The following is a 17,474-nucleotide window of genomic DNA, read 5'->3' as shown; positions in this document are numbered from 1 at the left end:
CCAGGTCCTCTGACTAATCATAGGAAAACAGAACTAGGACTAGCAAAAACCTCAGAGGTGATCTAGTCCAACCCCCTCAATTCTACAGCAGAAGAAACTAAGGCTCAGATTGACTTGGCCAATTTGATGCAGATGGCAGAGCTAGGATTTGAACCCACCACCAAAGCCAACCTTCTCTCCACTGCTGAGATGCCAGTCCTTGGCTCCCAGCTGCTACAAAGTCACCCTACAAACCTTGTAAAACTTCCCATGCTCCTCTCAAGTGGGAGTGGCGTAGCAGGAGGACCATGTCAGGAGTTCAGAGAGTGTGGGTGGGTTAGGGGAGCCCGATTGTGTTTGTAGAGGAAAGGAGTTAATATTTAACACCTAAAGAAAGAGAATGACAGGAAACTTGGTAATGGTTGTTATTTCTCTATGATTCGGTTACCTCATAATAGGAGTGCACGGGAATTAAAATGGAAAAAAAAATCCTAAAACACTAGGCCTGTAGAATACTGCCTGAGCACTGGAGATGGGAGCCTTGCTGTTACTGTGACCATTCTCCCCACCCCACATGCACAACTTGGCACATCTTCTGCTGAAATTCATCAAATAATATCTGAGATGAAAAGGCACTCAGACACCATCCAGGCTCCAAGCAAGACTCTTCTCCTTGGCATCCAAGTGGTCCATCTTTGTTTGAACATCTCTAACAAGAGGGAATCTCCTAGCCTGTGAGGTGTCCTATGGCATCACAGCCCATTAGTGCTGACAAGGTCCTTGAGGTCATAGAATCATGACTTTGGAATTGGAAGAGTTCTTCACCAAAGGTCATCTAGTTGGTCAGTCAAGAAGCATTTGTTAAGGATTAATTATATGCCAGGCTTCTGTCCTCTAGGAATTCACCATCCAATGGGGAAGACAGAGTGCCAATAGATACATGTATATATGAATCATATCCAGTGTGTACAGAAAGTAACTTCAACTCTTATTTTACAGATGAGCGAATTGAGGCTAGGCAATGTTAAGTGACTTGCCCAGTTTTCCAAACCACTAACTGGTAGAGCTGGGATTTGAACTCAGGTCTTTCAGCTTCAAATCTGCTATGATTCAGTTTCCTCATCAAAAGGACCAGTGTTACGTGTTGTCAAGGGTATGAATATGAACAAGACAAAGTCTTTGTCCTTAAGGATGGAACTTACAGTTTAATCAGGAAAGCCAGGCGTAGATACGGAGAGCCCTTAACATATGGCAGATTGTGACAGTTGTGTGAGAAGGGAAAGAAGATGAGAGCAGATGCAGAGAAAAGTTGGACGTAGAGAATTCTCAATGGAACATCAGTGGATGGCTTTATCAGAGGAAATTAGTCCATCAACAAACATTTTGATGTTTGCTGTGTGCCAGGCACTCTACTGAGTGCTGGGCATATGAAGAAAGACAAAAACCCACTTCCTGCTGCCAAGGAGCTCATATTTTAATGGAGGAAATAACATAAAATAACTCTACATGCAAGATATGTACAAAGTAGATGGGGCTTAATCTCAGATATGAAGGCTCTTACCTTCCTTTCCCTGGAATATAGGTTTCTTTAAATCAGTTGAAGATCTCAGCTGTTTTGGGGGGAAACGAAGGGTGGACTAACATATTGCTCATACTGACCTGGTGGTCTACTAGAAACCCCAGATCTTTTTCAGAGAAACTGTTGTTTATCTACCCCTCCCTCATCTTGTAAAGTTCATTTTCTAGACCCAAATTTAAGACTTTGCATCGATCCCTATTGAATTTCCTCTTCTTAGTTTAGCCCAGTATTTTGGCCTGCTGAGATATTTTTGGATTCTGTCTCTGTTGTCTAGTGTGCTAGCTAGCCCTCTCAGCTAACACCCTGCCAGGAGGCATTATTCCAGATGCCAAGCACTGTGAATGAAGTGGAGGCTTGGGAAAGGGGAGTTTAAAAAGGGGAAAACAGCTGTGTCTTGCCTTGTGGAACTGGGTCGACTGAGGCTGGCCCTAGAGCTTGGTGGCTGCACACTCCAGCTCTGGGAGATGCCTGGCTCTGTGCCCTGGGGGCCTCCACCAGGGAGCTAGGGATCAGGCTTCAGGAAAAGAGATCCATTAAACCTGGGCCCTGGTTTTTGCTCTGGTTTCCTTCCTCTGCAATTTCCCTTTCCTTTTTTTTCCCTTTCTGTTTGAACATTCTCAAATAGAGGGAGTGTCAGTGTGGGAATCTGGAGCACAGACTGACATTCTCTTCTCCATCCCTCTCCACACCTTTTCAAAATAGATCTTTCCCACATGAATGAACAGTTGACAGGGTTGGTCCCATTCTTTCACTATCCTAGCACTAGGCATCATCCCTTCTCTGTGTACCCCCCTATTTCTTTTTATAGTCACTACCCACTTTAGGTATTGCCCTCACCCCATCTTTTTTTAACTATGTCTCCCTGCCTCAAGTCTCTTCCCCTTCTAGCTGCCTAAGTGGTTTTCCTAAAGTGAAATTCTAACCGTCACCTCCTGCCTCCTTCCCTATTACCTCCAAGATCCAATTTTAAATCTTCTATTTTGCATTTTAAGTCTATCACAACCTGCCCCTTCTTATCTTTCTTGTCTTATATTTTATATCCTTCTATACAGGAATGCTCTCCCTGTTCACTTCCCTGGTTTTTTTCAAGACCTGTCAGCTCAGAGAATTTAACCTTCTGCAGGAGACTTTCCCCCACACCTACAGCTGCTGTTTCTTTCCCCGCTGAGATTACCTTTTATTTACTCTGGATGTATCTAACGTCTACTCAGTTATTTTCATGTCTGTTTCCTCCATTAGAATGTGCTCCTTGAACTTCTAGCGGACTGTGACCAGGTTTTTGTCTTAGTATCTCCAGAGTTTACTACAGTGGTTGACATATATTGGTAGAGCATTCCAAGCATGTATTGATCTGATCAGCCACAGTCTATGTTGTGACAATATGTTGTGACTTGACTCTGACATGGTGATGCCATTTTGGTCCTCTTTGAGAATGAAGGATAACCACCTTTGTATATTAAATACTTAATAAATGTTTGTTGGTCAACTCCCCCTCCTCTGATCAAAAGCAATCCCACAAACTCATACAAAAACCCATTTCCTGACCCCAAGAACTCATATTCTAATGGAAGAAACAACACAGAAATAACTATGAACATATAAAATATATATACCTTGTAGATGAAGAGGGGTAAACTCAGAGGTGAGATCACACGCAATTACACCTTTGTTGTGGTTTAGTCATTTCAGTCATGTCTGACTCGGTGACTCCTTTTTGGGGGAGTTTTCTTGACAAAAATACTGATGTGGTTTGCTATTTCCTTCTCCAGTTCATTTTATGAATGAGGCAACTGAGGCAAACAGGGTGAAGTGACTTGCTCAGGCTCTCACAGCTAGTTAGTGTTTAAGGCTGGATTTGAATTCATGTCTTCTTGATTCTAAACCCAGTGGACAGAGGTCCATGGAGCCAGCAGATGAATTGCTTTCTTGCTATGCCCTTCACATCCTATACTGGTTGAATTTTTTTTTAATCCAGGTGTGAGATTTTACATTTATCCTATTATCCTATGATCATCATCTTAGATTCACCCTGACATCCTAGACTGTCATGGTTTTTATGAATCCAGATTCTGCTCTCCCTTCCAGGCTATTCTAGCCTGCATTGTTGTACTCCTAGGATTTAATATCAAATACACCATTTCATGCTGTCGTGTATCAGCCATTGGTATTTTCCAAGTATGAACCTTTTCTTCCCAATGGCAAGGTAGACAGGAGTGGCCAGCCCCAATATCACCAAAACATAGACCTGACTATGTCACTCCTTGAAAAATGCCTCTAAAGTTAGCTTCCATCTACTCTATATTTATTTTTTATGTTCTGATATATATATATGTAATTTCCTAGTAGAATTTTAAGCTTTCTAAGACCAGGGGCTATTTTTGCTTTTTTTATTTTTATTTTTTTATACCCAAGACTTTGTACAATAATGGGTCTATCATAAGCAATTAATAAATGTGGCTTTGACTGATTGATTGGATGGACAGGCAGAAAGAATCAGTGAATGTGTGAATGCATGAGCAAACAATGAATGATTTAATTCAGAGCCATCCCTAGAATCTAGAACTTTGGAATCTTCATCCATCCTTCTTTCTCTTATATATGTTGTCTGCAGCGTTTCTGGGTGGAATTTGCTCAGGAATTGAAGACTGTGCTTTGCACTGTGTGTATGTATGCACTTATGTGTGTGTGTGTGTGTGTGTGTGTGTGAGAGAGAGAGAGAGAGTAAGACTGAACCTTACATATTTCTGTGTTGACTTTGGACCCTAGAAGAATTCCCTAAGACTACTTCAGTCCTACTGGCTACTATAAATTCTGTGCTCACCTCTCCCCACTATCCGCTGCTGGTTTGGGTAAACCCCAAACCATTCACTTGTTCGGCTATATTCCTGGTCATAATGGGATCATTGAGCCAATGGTTTTTGGACAAGCTTCCCTGACTCCTCTAATTTCAGCTACTTGAAATAATTACAACCACTGGACCCATAAATTGTATCAATGAGACAGGAGGGGCCTCCAGTACCTCCAGTTAGGGAGGGGCAACTGCAGCATATTCCTGCTTGGGGTGCATGTATGTCAGGAGGTCATGTCTTACTGCCTAGGGGAGAGAGGCATGAGCTTCAATGACCATTGGGAATCACCAATGCTTTGTGGGATACACCCACAGCCTGTACCCCCAGCAGTTTTTCCCCATCTCCATTTCTGGAAGCTTTACCATCTTTGAGAACCGTTTGGCTCCCGGGCCCTTGCCTGAAATGCCTCCCTGCTGGCTTCCATTGTGGACACCCCATCTGGGGACTTGGTTACCAGATTTATGAGTGTTATAACGTGCATCTGTCTGAGAATTTAAGGAGGGGGATGAGACAGAGCTTGGCCCTCCTAATCTGCCACAGCCTTTTGTTAAACTCCACCCAACCAGACCACCACTGTGTTCCAGGATCCCCAGGTCTCAGACTGTAGGGACATTAGACCATCAGTGCTGCCTCATAACCAAGGGATTCCCATGGACCCCTACAAGAGTGGGATTTCTTTTCATTCATCTGGCAAAATGGTTTTGCAAACTTCATCAGAGATCTGATCTTTCTATTCCACAGCACTAATTTTTATGGCTCTCTGGGTCCTGTCTGCCAGTCAGTCTCTGGCTCCTACTATACCAATGCACAGGAGAAGCAATATGTTATGATGGAAAGAGTACTTGATTTGGAGTCTCAAGAGACCTAGGCTCACATCTTGTCTCTGACATTACTTGTGTCACCCTGGTTAGTCAGTTCTCCTCTCTGAGTCTCAGTCTACTCATCTGTAAAATGGGGGTATTGATTTCATTATACTTCCACCCATGAGCAGACACTTCAGCTTCTACCCTGGACTTCTGATTGATGAGCATTCACAGTGTCTAATGCCGTCTAGGCTCTGCTCCCTGGTCATCTCCATGCCATGCAGATGGGAGGCCAAGAGTATTTCCTTCATCGTCCCACCCCACTTTCTGCCTGTGGCTCTGAGAACAGTAATCCAATCAGCCAAGGACAGGTCCTGTCTAGCTTTTTGTGTTTGTATTTACAGCAATTAGCACAGTGCTTGGCAAATGGTAGGCATTTCATGAATGCTTTTTCATTGATTCATTCACTCCCTCCTACACTTGTTCACTCATTCATAGTTGGGAGAATCCACTGGGGTAATCTGTGTAAAGCACATAACAGTGTTAGCCTGTCTGGGAATAAAGTCCATGCCCGCACTCAGGCAATAGTGACTCAGGCTTGTCTCCAGGTCCTGAATGCATGAGGGAGGCCACCAGAAAAGAGGATTGGTTTTAGATGTAGAAGGCTTGGCTCTTCTCATGCCCTCCTGTGTTACCTTGGGCAGGTCTCTAGACATCATTTTTCCTTGATTGTAAAATGAGACTGGATCAGATAATCTTTAAAATCCCTTTCAGCTTGACTGCCATAATCAATCAATAAACATTTATGAAGAGCTTACTCCTGTGCCAGGTGCCAGGGAGACAAAGGAACTTGGTCCTCTTCATTTGGGACGTGCTAGGGGTCAGCACCAGTAGTTTCAGGAGAGTCGATTGTTAAATTTTCAGTATAAGCAGTTACACCTCAGAAATCAGCAAAGCCCAAATTGACGATTGATCTATTGTTTTGTTGGTTGTCTTGTTTTAAGAAAGTGATGAAGAAAATGTTAATAATTCAGATTCAATTTAAAGTGTGTACATATGTTTTGGAGAATCAGCTATTAGACATGTATATAGTAGGTGCTTGATAAAATGCTTGTTGACTTGACTTAAATGCAGCATGGCTATAAGAAATGCTAGTACAGCCACTGAGAACTGGGTCATTGGAGTCAGGGTTACTTCCCCTTGAGGGGCCTCAGTTTCTTTATCTGTCAAATAAGGGAATTAGATTTGATGATCTGAGTTCCCTTCAAACTCTAAATCTATAAACCTATGGCCTCTCTGCAATGGGAAAAAAAAATAAAATGAGAGGGGAAGGAATTAGTTGAATTTTGAATCTGATTTTCAAGAAAAAGGACATCAGGCCCCAAACAACCCGGCAAGTAGATGTGGAACAGTCTTTCTAATTCGACTTTGGAACAATCACTCTACAGGGATCACAGTCTTGGCAGGGTGACTCTAAGGTGGATTAGGATTTGGTGACCTCAGCTACTTCCCTCCTACCCCCTCCCTCTGCAAGATGAGGTTTGCAGGGGGCTGAGCTGAAAAGGACTTCCCCCGCCCCACTCACATCTGTCCTGTCGACTGTTTCGTCTCCACCAGATGGGCGGCTGGTCAGGAGGGACAACATTTGGAATGAGTTGGTGGTTTCAGTCCAATCAGCAATTCCAGAATAAATGGCTCCACTCCTGTAGTTGTGGGAAGCCTGGCCCCCCGAGAGGAAGAATGTAAATATGTGGTTTGCAAAGTTAACCCTTCCTCGTGTTTACTTGGAAATGGAAAGAAGTGGCCAGTCTCCATCCCTGTCCTCTGCTTATTGGACAGCCAGGTTCTAGTTACCTGGGGCCATGCGATTCAGTTCAACAAACCATTCTTCAGCATCTTTTCTGTGTCAGGCACTATGCTAAGCCATGGGGATACAAAGACAAAACTGGGATATTCCCTGCCCTCAGAGAGCATATGTTCTTCGGTGGAGAAATAACATGTGTCTGAGCACCGAAAAATATAAAAGGGCAGCTAGGGGTGCCATAAGTGCCAAGGGTGCTGGTGGGGGAATCAATGAGACTCATCTTCCTGAATTCAAATCTGGCCTCAGCTGTGTAACCCTAGGCAAGTCACTTCACCCTGTTTGCCTCAGTTTCCTCCTCTGTCAAATGAGCTGGAGAAGGAAAGGGCAAACCACTCTAGCATCTGTGCCAAGAAAACCCCAAATGATGTCACGGAGAGTTGGACACAACTGATAAATGACTAACAACAAAAACTACAAAGACAAATGTATAAGAAATAATTACAAAAAGGAGGAGAGAGCACTAACAGCTTGGGAGGTGGGGCTCGGGAAAGGTCTTGTGCTGGAGTAGTCCCTGAGCTTTCCTTTGAAGGAAGCTAGGGATTCCAGGGCATGGAGTTTATGAGGGGATATTCTGGATACAGGGAGATCACTTGGATAAAGACTGGGATGTGGGTGATGGGGTGGCACCCGGGAGAGTAGTGAGTAGGCCAGTTTTACCAAAAAGGAGAGGAGTTAAAGGGTGATAATATCAAATAAAATGAAAAAGTGAATGGGAGCTAGATTGTGAGGTGCTTCTGACTCCATCCTGAGGAATTAACTTCTAACCTCTCTGAACTCTAGTTCCCTTTTCTTTAAAATGAGGAGAATGATGCCTGCTTCACTGGGCCATTTTGACACTTGTAGACTCACAGATCTGGGGTTGGAAAGGACACCAAGGGCATCTGGCTCAACTCTCTCATCTTATAGATGAAGAAACTGAGGCCCAGAGAGGTTATCACTTACCCAAAGTCATGGGCAAACCTTGGTCCAGAGCCGAAACGAAGATCAGAGGTCATTTAGGCCAGTCCTTTAATTTTGCAGATGAGGAAACTGAGGCCCAGAGAAGTCATAGGTTCTTAGATCCAGAGCCAGAAGAGACCATAGAAGTGACTGGCTTTAATCTTTTCATTTTATAGGTAAGTAAATGGAATCACAGAGAAGTTATGGGATTTGCCCAGAGACACACAGCCAGTATGTAGCCAAAGGGGGATTTGAACCCATGTGTCCCTGACTCCAAGTCCACTGCCTGATCCACAATGTTACTTTAGCTTTTAAAGATCATTTTTAATCAAATGAATCAGGCACAGCTTCCTGTAGGAAGTGGCAGCTGACCTGGGCCAGAGAAGTTCCTGCCTATGCCTTGACTTGGGTGTTCTTCATAGCCAATATCCTTTAAAAGGAGCAGCAGAAAATGGAAAAAAAAAATAGAATTTTTATGGGAAAAAAATTAAAAAGGAAGAAGCAGCTCTTGGCTCAATACAAGCATGGGGCAGGTTTTGGCTTGATTTAAGGAATCCCTTCTGGCCCTTGGGAGCTGCCCCCATGTAGAATGGGCTGCCTGGCTAACTTTGGGCTGATCTCAGGTGCATGTGGATTGAAGGCTCTCTGGGTGAGTTTGAGGAGTTTTAGAATGTGATCAGTTTCTCTCACCCATCCCAGCTCCTCCATCTGGAGGCAAATGCCTGTGGCCCCTGGGCTGTGCTCTTCTATCTCTCTAAGTCTCATTGTCCAGAGATGTCTTTGGAGTGCCTTTTCAGCTCTAAGTCTGTGATCCAATGATCTTGATCAGTCCGTTTTCCGTAAAATGAAGACATTGGATTAGATGGCTGTCAAGGTTTCCACAAGCTCTAGAACAAAAGCAGTCAGTTGAAGGGATGGGATCAGAAGGCTGAAAGGACCCAATCCTCCTCATTTTACAGATGTGAAAACTGAGGCCAAAAAACTCTGATCAGAATTAGGCTTAGAATCCCCATCCTCCAACTTCAGTCGAGGCTTTCTTCACTGAACTTTATTCCTAGGTGGGGATGAGGCGTTGTGATCCAATTTTCTGTGATGAGTAGGGGTAATTTCTCCTAATGAGTGATTATGTGAATAAGGATATGTTTACTTCTTAAAATGCTCTTTTGACCAGAATCATCCTCAGCATCCACACTAGAGAGGAGAAAAGGAGAAAGCCCTTCCAGGAGACCTATATGTCTAAAACAGAATTTTTATAAATTCTTTCTTTCTTAATTAATTTTATTAATTCTATCTTATTAGAAGATAGTCTTTCTAGTTGACTGGACAAGGGAAGAAAGCATTATGGTCCTCCAAATCAGTGTCCAGATTTTAGTGGGGGAGGGGGTGTATTAATGAGGCAGCTCTTCCAAAGATGACTTCCCTGTTTTCCCTTCTCATTTTGGTAGAGTTTCATCCCTGATGTGTATTAGAGCTGCCCTCAGACATTCAGGGTTTTCAGGATGGTCATTACTGTTATCTGTCACCTCTGCTTCCCAGTCTCTATTTTGGAGTCTTCGAGAGCTGTGATTGGGTAAGGAAAGATGAGCGTATGTGATTAGAATATTTCCTCAAGAAAGCAAAGGGAGTGTGGAGAGTTTGATTATAATCTCAGTGCAATGGGGCTTTGGGGTCTAGATGGACACTTGCTTATGAAGACATGCTTGAGGAGACAAGCTATTTTCAGGTGTGAAAGTAAAAGAATGCAACCCATAATTAGAACCCTATCTATAATGACCTTTTCACAAGAGCGTGAGTCTGACTCTGTGGTCCCATGCTTTCCCCAAGGAAGTTCTGATTTTGAGTTGTCCATGCCAAGAAGGATGGCCTTGGTTTGTTCTCTGAGGAGGATCACAGATCTCTGATAGAAGTGCTAATCTTTTTTTTTTATCTTACTATTTTACATAAATCCTAACTTAGATGCCACAAGGGAAGAAAGAATAAACTTCTAGTACCTATATATATCCCAACAAGGGAAGAAGGGTCTTACTTAGGAATATAGCTATGTAAAAGTGTGTGTTTGTTGCAGCAAACAATAGCAGGTCACTTGTATTCTCAGAGGGAGGAAGAATGATACTTATCAAAAGAGCATTCTAAGAAGTTAACATTTCCTCATGCACATAATAAAAAAGGTTGGGAGAACCCACCAAAGAGACCCTGAAATGAATCATGGCAGTCACCGTTTAATAGGTCTTATAGGAACCAGCTAGTCCAACTTCTCTCATTTTACAGATGTGGAAACTGAGGTAAACAGGGTAAAGTGACTTGTCCAGGGTCACACAGTTAGTAAGTATCTGAGGCTGGTCTGAACTCAGGAAGATGAGTCTTCCTGACTCTACGTCCCACACTCTGTCCACTATGGTACACCCTAGCTATCCTTCTGACTTCAGAGCCTATTCTTTCGCAACTACTCCCTTCAGGGGGGTAGTGAGCTCGTCACTGAAGGTCCTCAGAGGCCCTCTCAGGAGTGGAGGGTTATAGGGGGATTCCTGGTAGGGAACAGCATAAGTTGCTGTCCTTTGAAGTTCCTTCCAGCTCCAAGTGTAGGGGGCAGCCTGCTCAAATGCAGGGAGACGAACAGTTTGGCCAGAATGTAACATGGGTGAAGGAGACTAACTGAATTTAGACTCAGAAGTGGGTAGGAGCCAGGATGTGGAGAAACTAAAATGTCAGACTAGGAAGTCTGTATTTTATCTTAGAAGTGATAGGATAAATAAATGGCCCTGGGAGCTACAGAAGGCTCCATACCCTCAATTCAAAGGAAAGAGAAGAGATAATCAAGGTTTTTTTTTTCTTTCAAGAAAATAATCAATCCTTTCTTTTTAATTTTCATCTTCCAAGAAGGCCAGAAGGCTGTCTTCCATATTCCAAAGGCCAATAAATGCCAAAATCAGATAGAGGCTTCCTCAGGTGTGGCAATGAAGGAGAAATGCCAGACATTAGTAGACTCCAAATCTGGAAAGTAGGCCCAGCCAGAAAGGAAACAGGGGAAATGTAATTTATCTCAGAAGGAGGGAACATATGGCTCTTGGGTGGAGGTAGAGCTATAGGGCATGGAGAAGATCTGGAGACTATGGGGCCCTTTTAGGCTTTCTTTTCTCCCAACTGGAGATAAGTAACTGGGGCCAAGCATGAAACTTTCCTTTATTCTTTCAACAGAGATTTATTGAAGTCCCTACTTGGATTTCAACAAGACATTTGTTAAAGTCATTGATGATGCTTTCCCTGGGGACAAGATGGAGAGATCTGGACTAGCTGATAATGCAGTTTGGTGTATTTGAAACTGGTGGATTGAACAGAGCCAATAATTGGTCATGAATTGGTCTGCTTGGAGGAAGGTCTCCAGTGGGATTCCTTGGGGAGCTATCGTTATCCCTGATCAGCATAGCATCATGGCTAAGAGACACTGAGCGCCATCTTGTTTTCTTTTTTTTTTTAATTAATGTCTTGGTTGAAGGGAAAGCATTAGATGGAATGCTTACCTAATTTGGCAGAAGGCCCAAAGCTAGGATCAATCACTAACATGTTGGTTGACAGAAAAGGTCTGAAAAGATCTTGACAGGGCTAGAGCATTGGGCTGAATCTAATTAGATGGAATTGAATAGGGATAAATGTAAAGTCCAACCCTTTGGTTCAAGGCATCATCATCACAAGTATAGGACAGGGGATGTAGGTTTCAAATGAAGTTTGTATGAGAAAGACTTTAAGAGCTAGAGCCTTGGAGGTGGTATAGAACTTTAGAGTACACAACCTGGAGCCAGGAAGATCTGAGTTCAAATCCAGCTTTGGATGCTTACTTATTGCGAACTTACCTTTCTTTGTAGCCCCAGAACTTAGTGCCTGGCACATAGGAGGTGATTAATAAATGCTAGTTGACTGACTGACAGGGTTGAGAGATAGAATGTATTGTGAGAGAAATAAAGAGGCCAGTGAGGTTAGATTGTAAGAAGAGATGGGGAAGGATCAGGTAATAAAGCACTTTACAAGCCAGATAGGATTTTATAATTGATAAATATAATAGAGAGCCACTCAAGACTTAGAATCAGGAAGACTTCAGTTCAGATCTGGCCTCAGACACTTACTAGCTGTGTAACTGGGCAAGTTACTCAACCTCTACCTGCCTCACTTTTCTCATCTTTAAAATAGGTCAAATGGAAATTTCTTTGGGTAGACACTTTCTCTGGTTCTGGGCAAGGCCTGCTTCCTCCCAAACCTAAACACTTGGCTCCTTCAAGCATAAGACTTTTCCTTGCCCTGGGGAATGGAGACAGAGGAGAGTGAAATTATATAGTATTTTAAATGGAAGAATGGTGGAGGTAGTCAGAATTCATTTTTGCCCAGGGTTTGTACTGAGTCAGGCCCCTTCCAGGAATGGAACAGGAATTCAGTAGGGTTCATGATGCTTTGTCATTGAAGCATTTTGCCGTTGTCCTCCTCCCCATCTGCCATCTTGAAATTTACCATCTCCTCCCATCATCCTTTGTTCTCTTGCCCCTGTTCTCTTTCTCCACTTTCTGTAGCTACTCCCCACCTTCTTTCTGTTAAATGCATGTACGTATGTGCCCTGTTTAGGGGGTTGGCATTTTGGATGGGAAGGATACTGTATTTGGAGTCAGAAACCAAAAATTGCACTCCTGGTTGTGCTATTTACTAGCTAAAACCATCTCTAGAAGTTCGGGTGGATAGCAGGAGTAATTTGACTTAACTATGGGCTGAGACAGCCAGATGAGTTCATATGATTGTGGGGAGCTACCTTGGGCCTCAATATCCTCCTTTGTAAAAAGGAATGTTTTCTTTTAGAGGATTTCTACGTTCCTCTCTTGTTCTGAATCCTGTGAAATTAGGAGTCTGCACAGGGCCAAGCTTAGCCCAAGGGAATGGATGCTAATGGTGGATGAGGTATTTTTGGGCAGGGGGTAGATCCTTCCTGGCAGGTGTCTTCTTGCAAATGAGGCCCACATCCCTGAGCGACCTCTGAATAAGCTGGAGTTTGGGGGGACCCAGAGAAGCATTTCCTGCTTCCTTTGGCAGTGGTCACAGAGGGCGGTGATGAGCTGGGAAGAAGAAGCCAATGGGAAGGGAAGATGAGCCTCAGCACTCTTCCATGGTGGGAATTAATTTCAGAAAGGAGTTGGTTATTGGAGCATGGGGGAAGGGCTCTGTAGCTGCAATGGAAAGTGTGTCTCCTTGTGTGAGAATGAAACACCATGTGTGGCAAATAATGGGTGGAGTATTAGACTGAGACAGGAAGACCTGGGGTAAACCCCACACTGGTTGGGCAACCTTGGGTAAACCTTTTAATCTCAAAATGCCCCAGGCAGCTTAGACTTTCAGTTACAGAGTAACCGCCCATTCACAGAACTTTGAGGGAAGAGAAGAGGAACTGGCTCTGTGATTTACTTGACATTCTCATTGAGGAAACTCCTTCCATCAAGGCGGATGGATGTCTGCCCCACAATTTAGAGAACAGCCTTTGGTATAGGGGATAGATGACTTACCCAGGATCACATAGGCATATGAGTCAGAAGGGGGACTTGAACCTAGGTCTTCTTGATTCTGAAGTCTCAAGCACCACCATCATCTCCACTATCACCAACATCACCACCACCACCAAGACCACCATCACCATCATTGCCACCATCACCTACACCAGTTCCATTACCAATACCAATGCTAACAACACTAATACCATCACTGCCACCATCACCACTACTACTGCCAACACTATCACAACACTATCCCAAACACCAACAGTAATGCTATGCCCAGTACCATCACTGCCATCACCAACACTTATACCAACACCATCACCAACCAAGTCTCCAGACATAGTAAGCCCTTTTGCTTACTTGCAGCTAATACCATAGTAGCTAAAGTTTATAAATCGCCTTTGAATTTACAAAAGACTCTTCTTACAATAGAGTGATGAATTAGGTACTACAAGTATCACTTTGTAGATGTAGACACTGAGAAGATACTTGCCTATAGACACAGAACTGTCATTAGAGCAGATGTTTGAACCCAAGTCTTCTTGACTTTGAGGTCAGTGCTTTTCCCCTTCTATCGCTGTCCTACTTTGCCCCTCCCTCCTGTAAGAGGCTCAAAGTCATTATTTGGAATGTTCCTGATGGAGAGATGGACACCCCAAATAGGAAATCAAGGGCTTAGTAAACAGCAAATGAGACTCCACAGTGAGGATAGAAAGCACATGACTTCATTTCCTGTCGGGTCAACGTCTACCAGACCACCATACCAAAGGGAGTCTTAGGTCATAGATCCAGAGCTGGAAACAACTTCAGAGGTCCTAGAATCCAACTCCTCCATTTTACAGATGAAGAAACTGAGTCTCAGAGAAAGGAAAGGACTTGCCCAAGGTTGTATAGGAAGTAAGTGGTCATAGGTCATAGTTCATAAGCCTTCTAGCCTTACTCTGTAATTTTTTTGATGAGGAAACTAAGTCCTAGGGGTATTCAAAGGATTTATTTGGGTTACACAGATAGTAAGCATAAAAAAGCAGGATTTGGGGGAGGAATTTTCTTAATTTAAAACAACAACAAAACTTTTATTTTCTTATATTTTGTTTAACAGATATTGATTTTTCTCTCCCCCCTACACTCCCCATTAGAAAAAGGAAACCAAAAGCCTTGTAACAAATAGGCATAATTATGCCGAGTCCGCCATCAGCCACGCCCAGACCTGCACCGGCCTCCTACTGCATCCTGTGTCCATCACCTCTCTGCCAGGGGCTGGGTGCCGTTTTCATCATCAGTCCTCTGGATTTGGGATTGGTCATTGCAATGATCAGAATTATGAAGTCTTTCAGAGTTGTTTTTTCCTTAAAGTACTGTTATTGTAGAAATTATTCTCCTTGTTGTCCTAGGGTGTTCTCTCTCCCAGCCTTCCCCTCCTTCCTGGATGGCCCCCAGGGCCTGAGTCCAACAGAGAAGCTTGGGTCAGGCCCAGGAAGAGCAATGCCTCTTGGAGCCCCCCACCTCTCTAGGCCTCCTGCTTCTTTGCCTATGTCTCTGTCTCTCCCCCCTCCAAACCCCCATATCTATCTCTGAGCTCCCCTCTCCTTAGGGCACCCCAGGCCTCCTGCTTTTCTATGTCTCTCCCCCCGCTTCCTCTGAGCTGTTTCTCAGCCCCCTCCCTGGCCCCCCTTCCTTTGTCAGGCTGCCCCCTTGACCGACATCTCCAGGAGCAGAGGAACTGTGGAATGTGATGTCCCCCTGACTGCCAGTGACCTGCCCCAAGGGCTCCCATTCCCGGTCTCATGCTCTCCTCTCTCTCTCCCGCCTCCAGCTGTCTGCAGTTACGCAGTCTGTTTCAATGGAGGGAACTGCGTTGAAGGGTCAACTCAACCGTGTCACTGTCCCTCTGGCTTCCAGGGCCCCCGCTGTCAGTACGGTGAGTATAATCCAGGCCTGCGCCTCCCCCAATCCTGTGTAGAGTGGGGAGGGCTCCTGAATGAAGAGCAGCATGGCCCTTATCCTTCTGTCCAGACCCAGGTTCCTGGGGGCTGGGCCCTGTTCCTTTGCTCCTGTCCAGAATCCCTTGGCTAGCTGTGTGTGCCTGGGCTGACACTTTCCTCTCTGAAAACCTGGTGCAGTCACAGTTGCACCCCTGTCTTACAGTGTTGTCTGAAACTTGGAAGCATGATAGAAGTGTGAGTTATTATGAAATGCTTCTGATATTAAATGGATCTTCCTATGCAAAGTCAAATATATTACCATCCTTTTTGGTTTGGCTGGGTTTTTGGGGCACCATGCTTTTGATTTCATTGGTGTAGAAAGTTCTGCAGTTCAGTCTGGGAGGGCTTGGGTGACTGGTCCAAGGTCACGCAGCTAGTATGTGTCACAGACAGGAATTGATCCCAGGTCTTTCTGACTCCAAGGCCGGTTCCTGTTTGATTCATCCTGGTGCCTTTTGAGTGCAGGGGGAAAAATGGTGGCTTTGGAGTCTGAGGATTTGGGTTCAAAAGCCAGTTGTATCACTATCCAGCTCTGTGACCTTGCGAAAGTTGATGCCTCTCTGTAGGCCTCAGTTTCTTTATCTTTAAAATGATGGTTGACCCCTCAGGACTCTCTGCTTCTTTGATATCTCATTTTCTTTTAACTGGCCTTGCCTCTGAGCACATCAATCAGTTCCTCTCAGGTAAATGGGAGTCTGAATTTGCAGCAGCTGAAATGAAAATCTTTCCTGCTTGTGCATCTGTCAGGCACACAGGTGAAGGAGGAGACCAGAGATGCCTTGGTACCAGCTCCACAGGAAAATGGGCCGGCTGCTTTTATGATGGCAGCAGTCAATGCACAGTGATAACCCTTGTGGACCCTGAGCTTTGGAAGGAGGAGAGTTCTGATGGAAATTGAGAGATGCTTTTTTTTTTCTGCTACCTAAACTCAGGGAGCCATGGCAGTTAGGAGTGAAAAAGGGACCTTGCAGAGGTTTGGGAAAGGTCAGAATCTAGTAGTTCCATCCTTCTGAATTCATTCATTCATTCATTCATTCATTCATTTGTCCTTTTGCTGGGACAGACAGCTCAGACTGATTTGAGACTGGGTCTGAAAGATCGAGGAAACCCTGGGATTAGAAAGCAGCACGAGACCATATGGTGTAGTGGATCAAGGGTCATCCTCAAAGCCAGGAAGACCTAGGTGCAAATCCTACCTCTGATACATACTGGCTGTGTAACCCTAAACAAGTCACTGACCTTTCAGCTCTGTAAGCCACTATCTAAGACTCTAAAGTGACGAGAAGGTGCTGACCTGCATCAGTAGAGGGTCTTTCCTCACCTGAGAGGTTCCTATACTAATAGAATCACAGATCTAGCCTCCCAGAATAGAAACACAGATCCAGTCATTTTCGCATACCAAGTAATTTCACAGGGGTGAAGAGGAATAGTGATCATTTTTAGTCACGTCTGATTTTTTGTGACCCCATTTGAGGTTTTCTTGGCAGAAATACTGGAGCGGTTTGCCATTTCCTTCTCCAACTCATTTTACACATGAGGAAACTGAGACAAACAGGTGAAGTGACTTGCCCAAGGTCACACAGCTAGTACATCTCTGAGGCTAAATTTGAACTCAGGTCTTCCTGACTACACACCTGGTGCTCTGTGCTCTTGTGATCATTAAAGAACTAGCGGTTGTGGTTGATTGTAAAGTCCTTGACTTGTCTAGACATAGAAATAACTAACATTTCTAAGGTTTGCAAAAACTTTCCATCTGTTTTCACATTTAATTTGGTAAATATGTATCGAAAGGTAGCCTACTAGTCCTCATGACAACCCTTTGAGGGAGGTGTTATAGTTATCATTTTACAATTGAGGAAACTGCAAACAGGGAGCGTGACTAGCCCAGAGTCATACAGTTAGGAAGTGTCTCAGGCAGGATTTGAACTCAATATTTGGCGTCTGGATGACCTGA

The 17,474-nt window shown here is 44.1% G+C and overlaps 1 protein-coding gene across 3 annotated transcripts in view; it reads left to right on the top strand.

The window, feature by feature from the left end:
- MEGF6 (multiple EGF like domains 6) overlaps positions 1–17,474 on the top strand; it is a 360,321-nt gene that overhangs the window by 67,496 nt on the left and 275,351 nt on the right. For all 3 annotated transcript variants that reach the window (XM_072608634.1, XM_072608633.1, XM_072608635.1), the window contains exon 4: positions 15,352–15,456. In XM_072608634.1, coding sequence (XP_072464735.1) covers positions 15,352–15,456 — 105 coding nt within the window. The remainder of the gene's footprint in view (positions 1–15,351; positions 15,457–17,474) is intronic.

This window comes from Notamacropus eugenii, chromosome 5 (genome assembly GCF_028372415.1).
Source record: "Notamacropus eugenii isolate mMacEug1 chromosome 5, mMacEug1.pri_v2, whole genome shotgun sequence".
Classification (NCBI taxonomy): Eukaryota; Metazoa; Chordata; class Mammalia; order Diprotodontia; family Macropodidae; genus Notamacropus; species Notamacropus eugenii.
The sequence above is the reverse complement of the archived record's forward strand: the minus strand, read 5'-3'. Positions and strand labels throughout refer to the sequence as shown.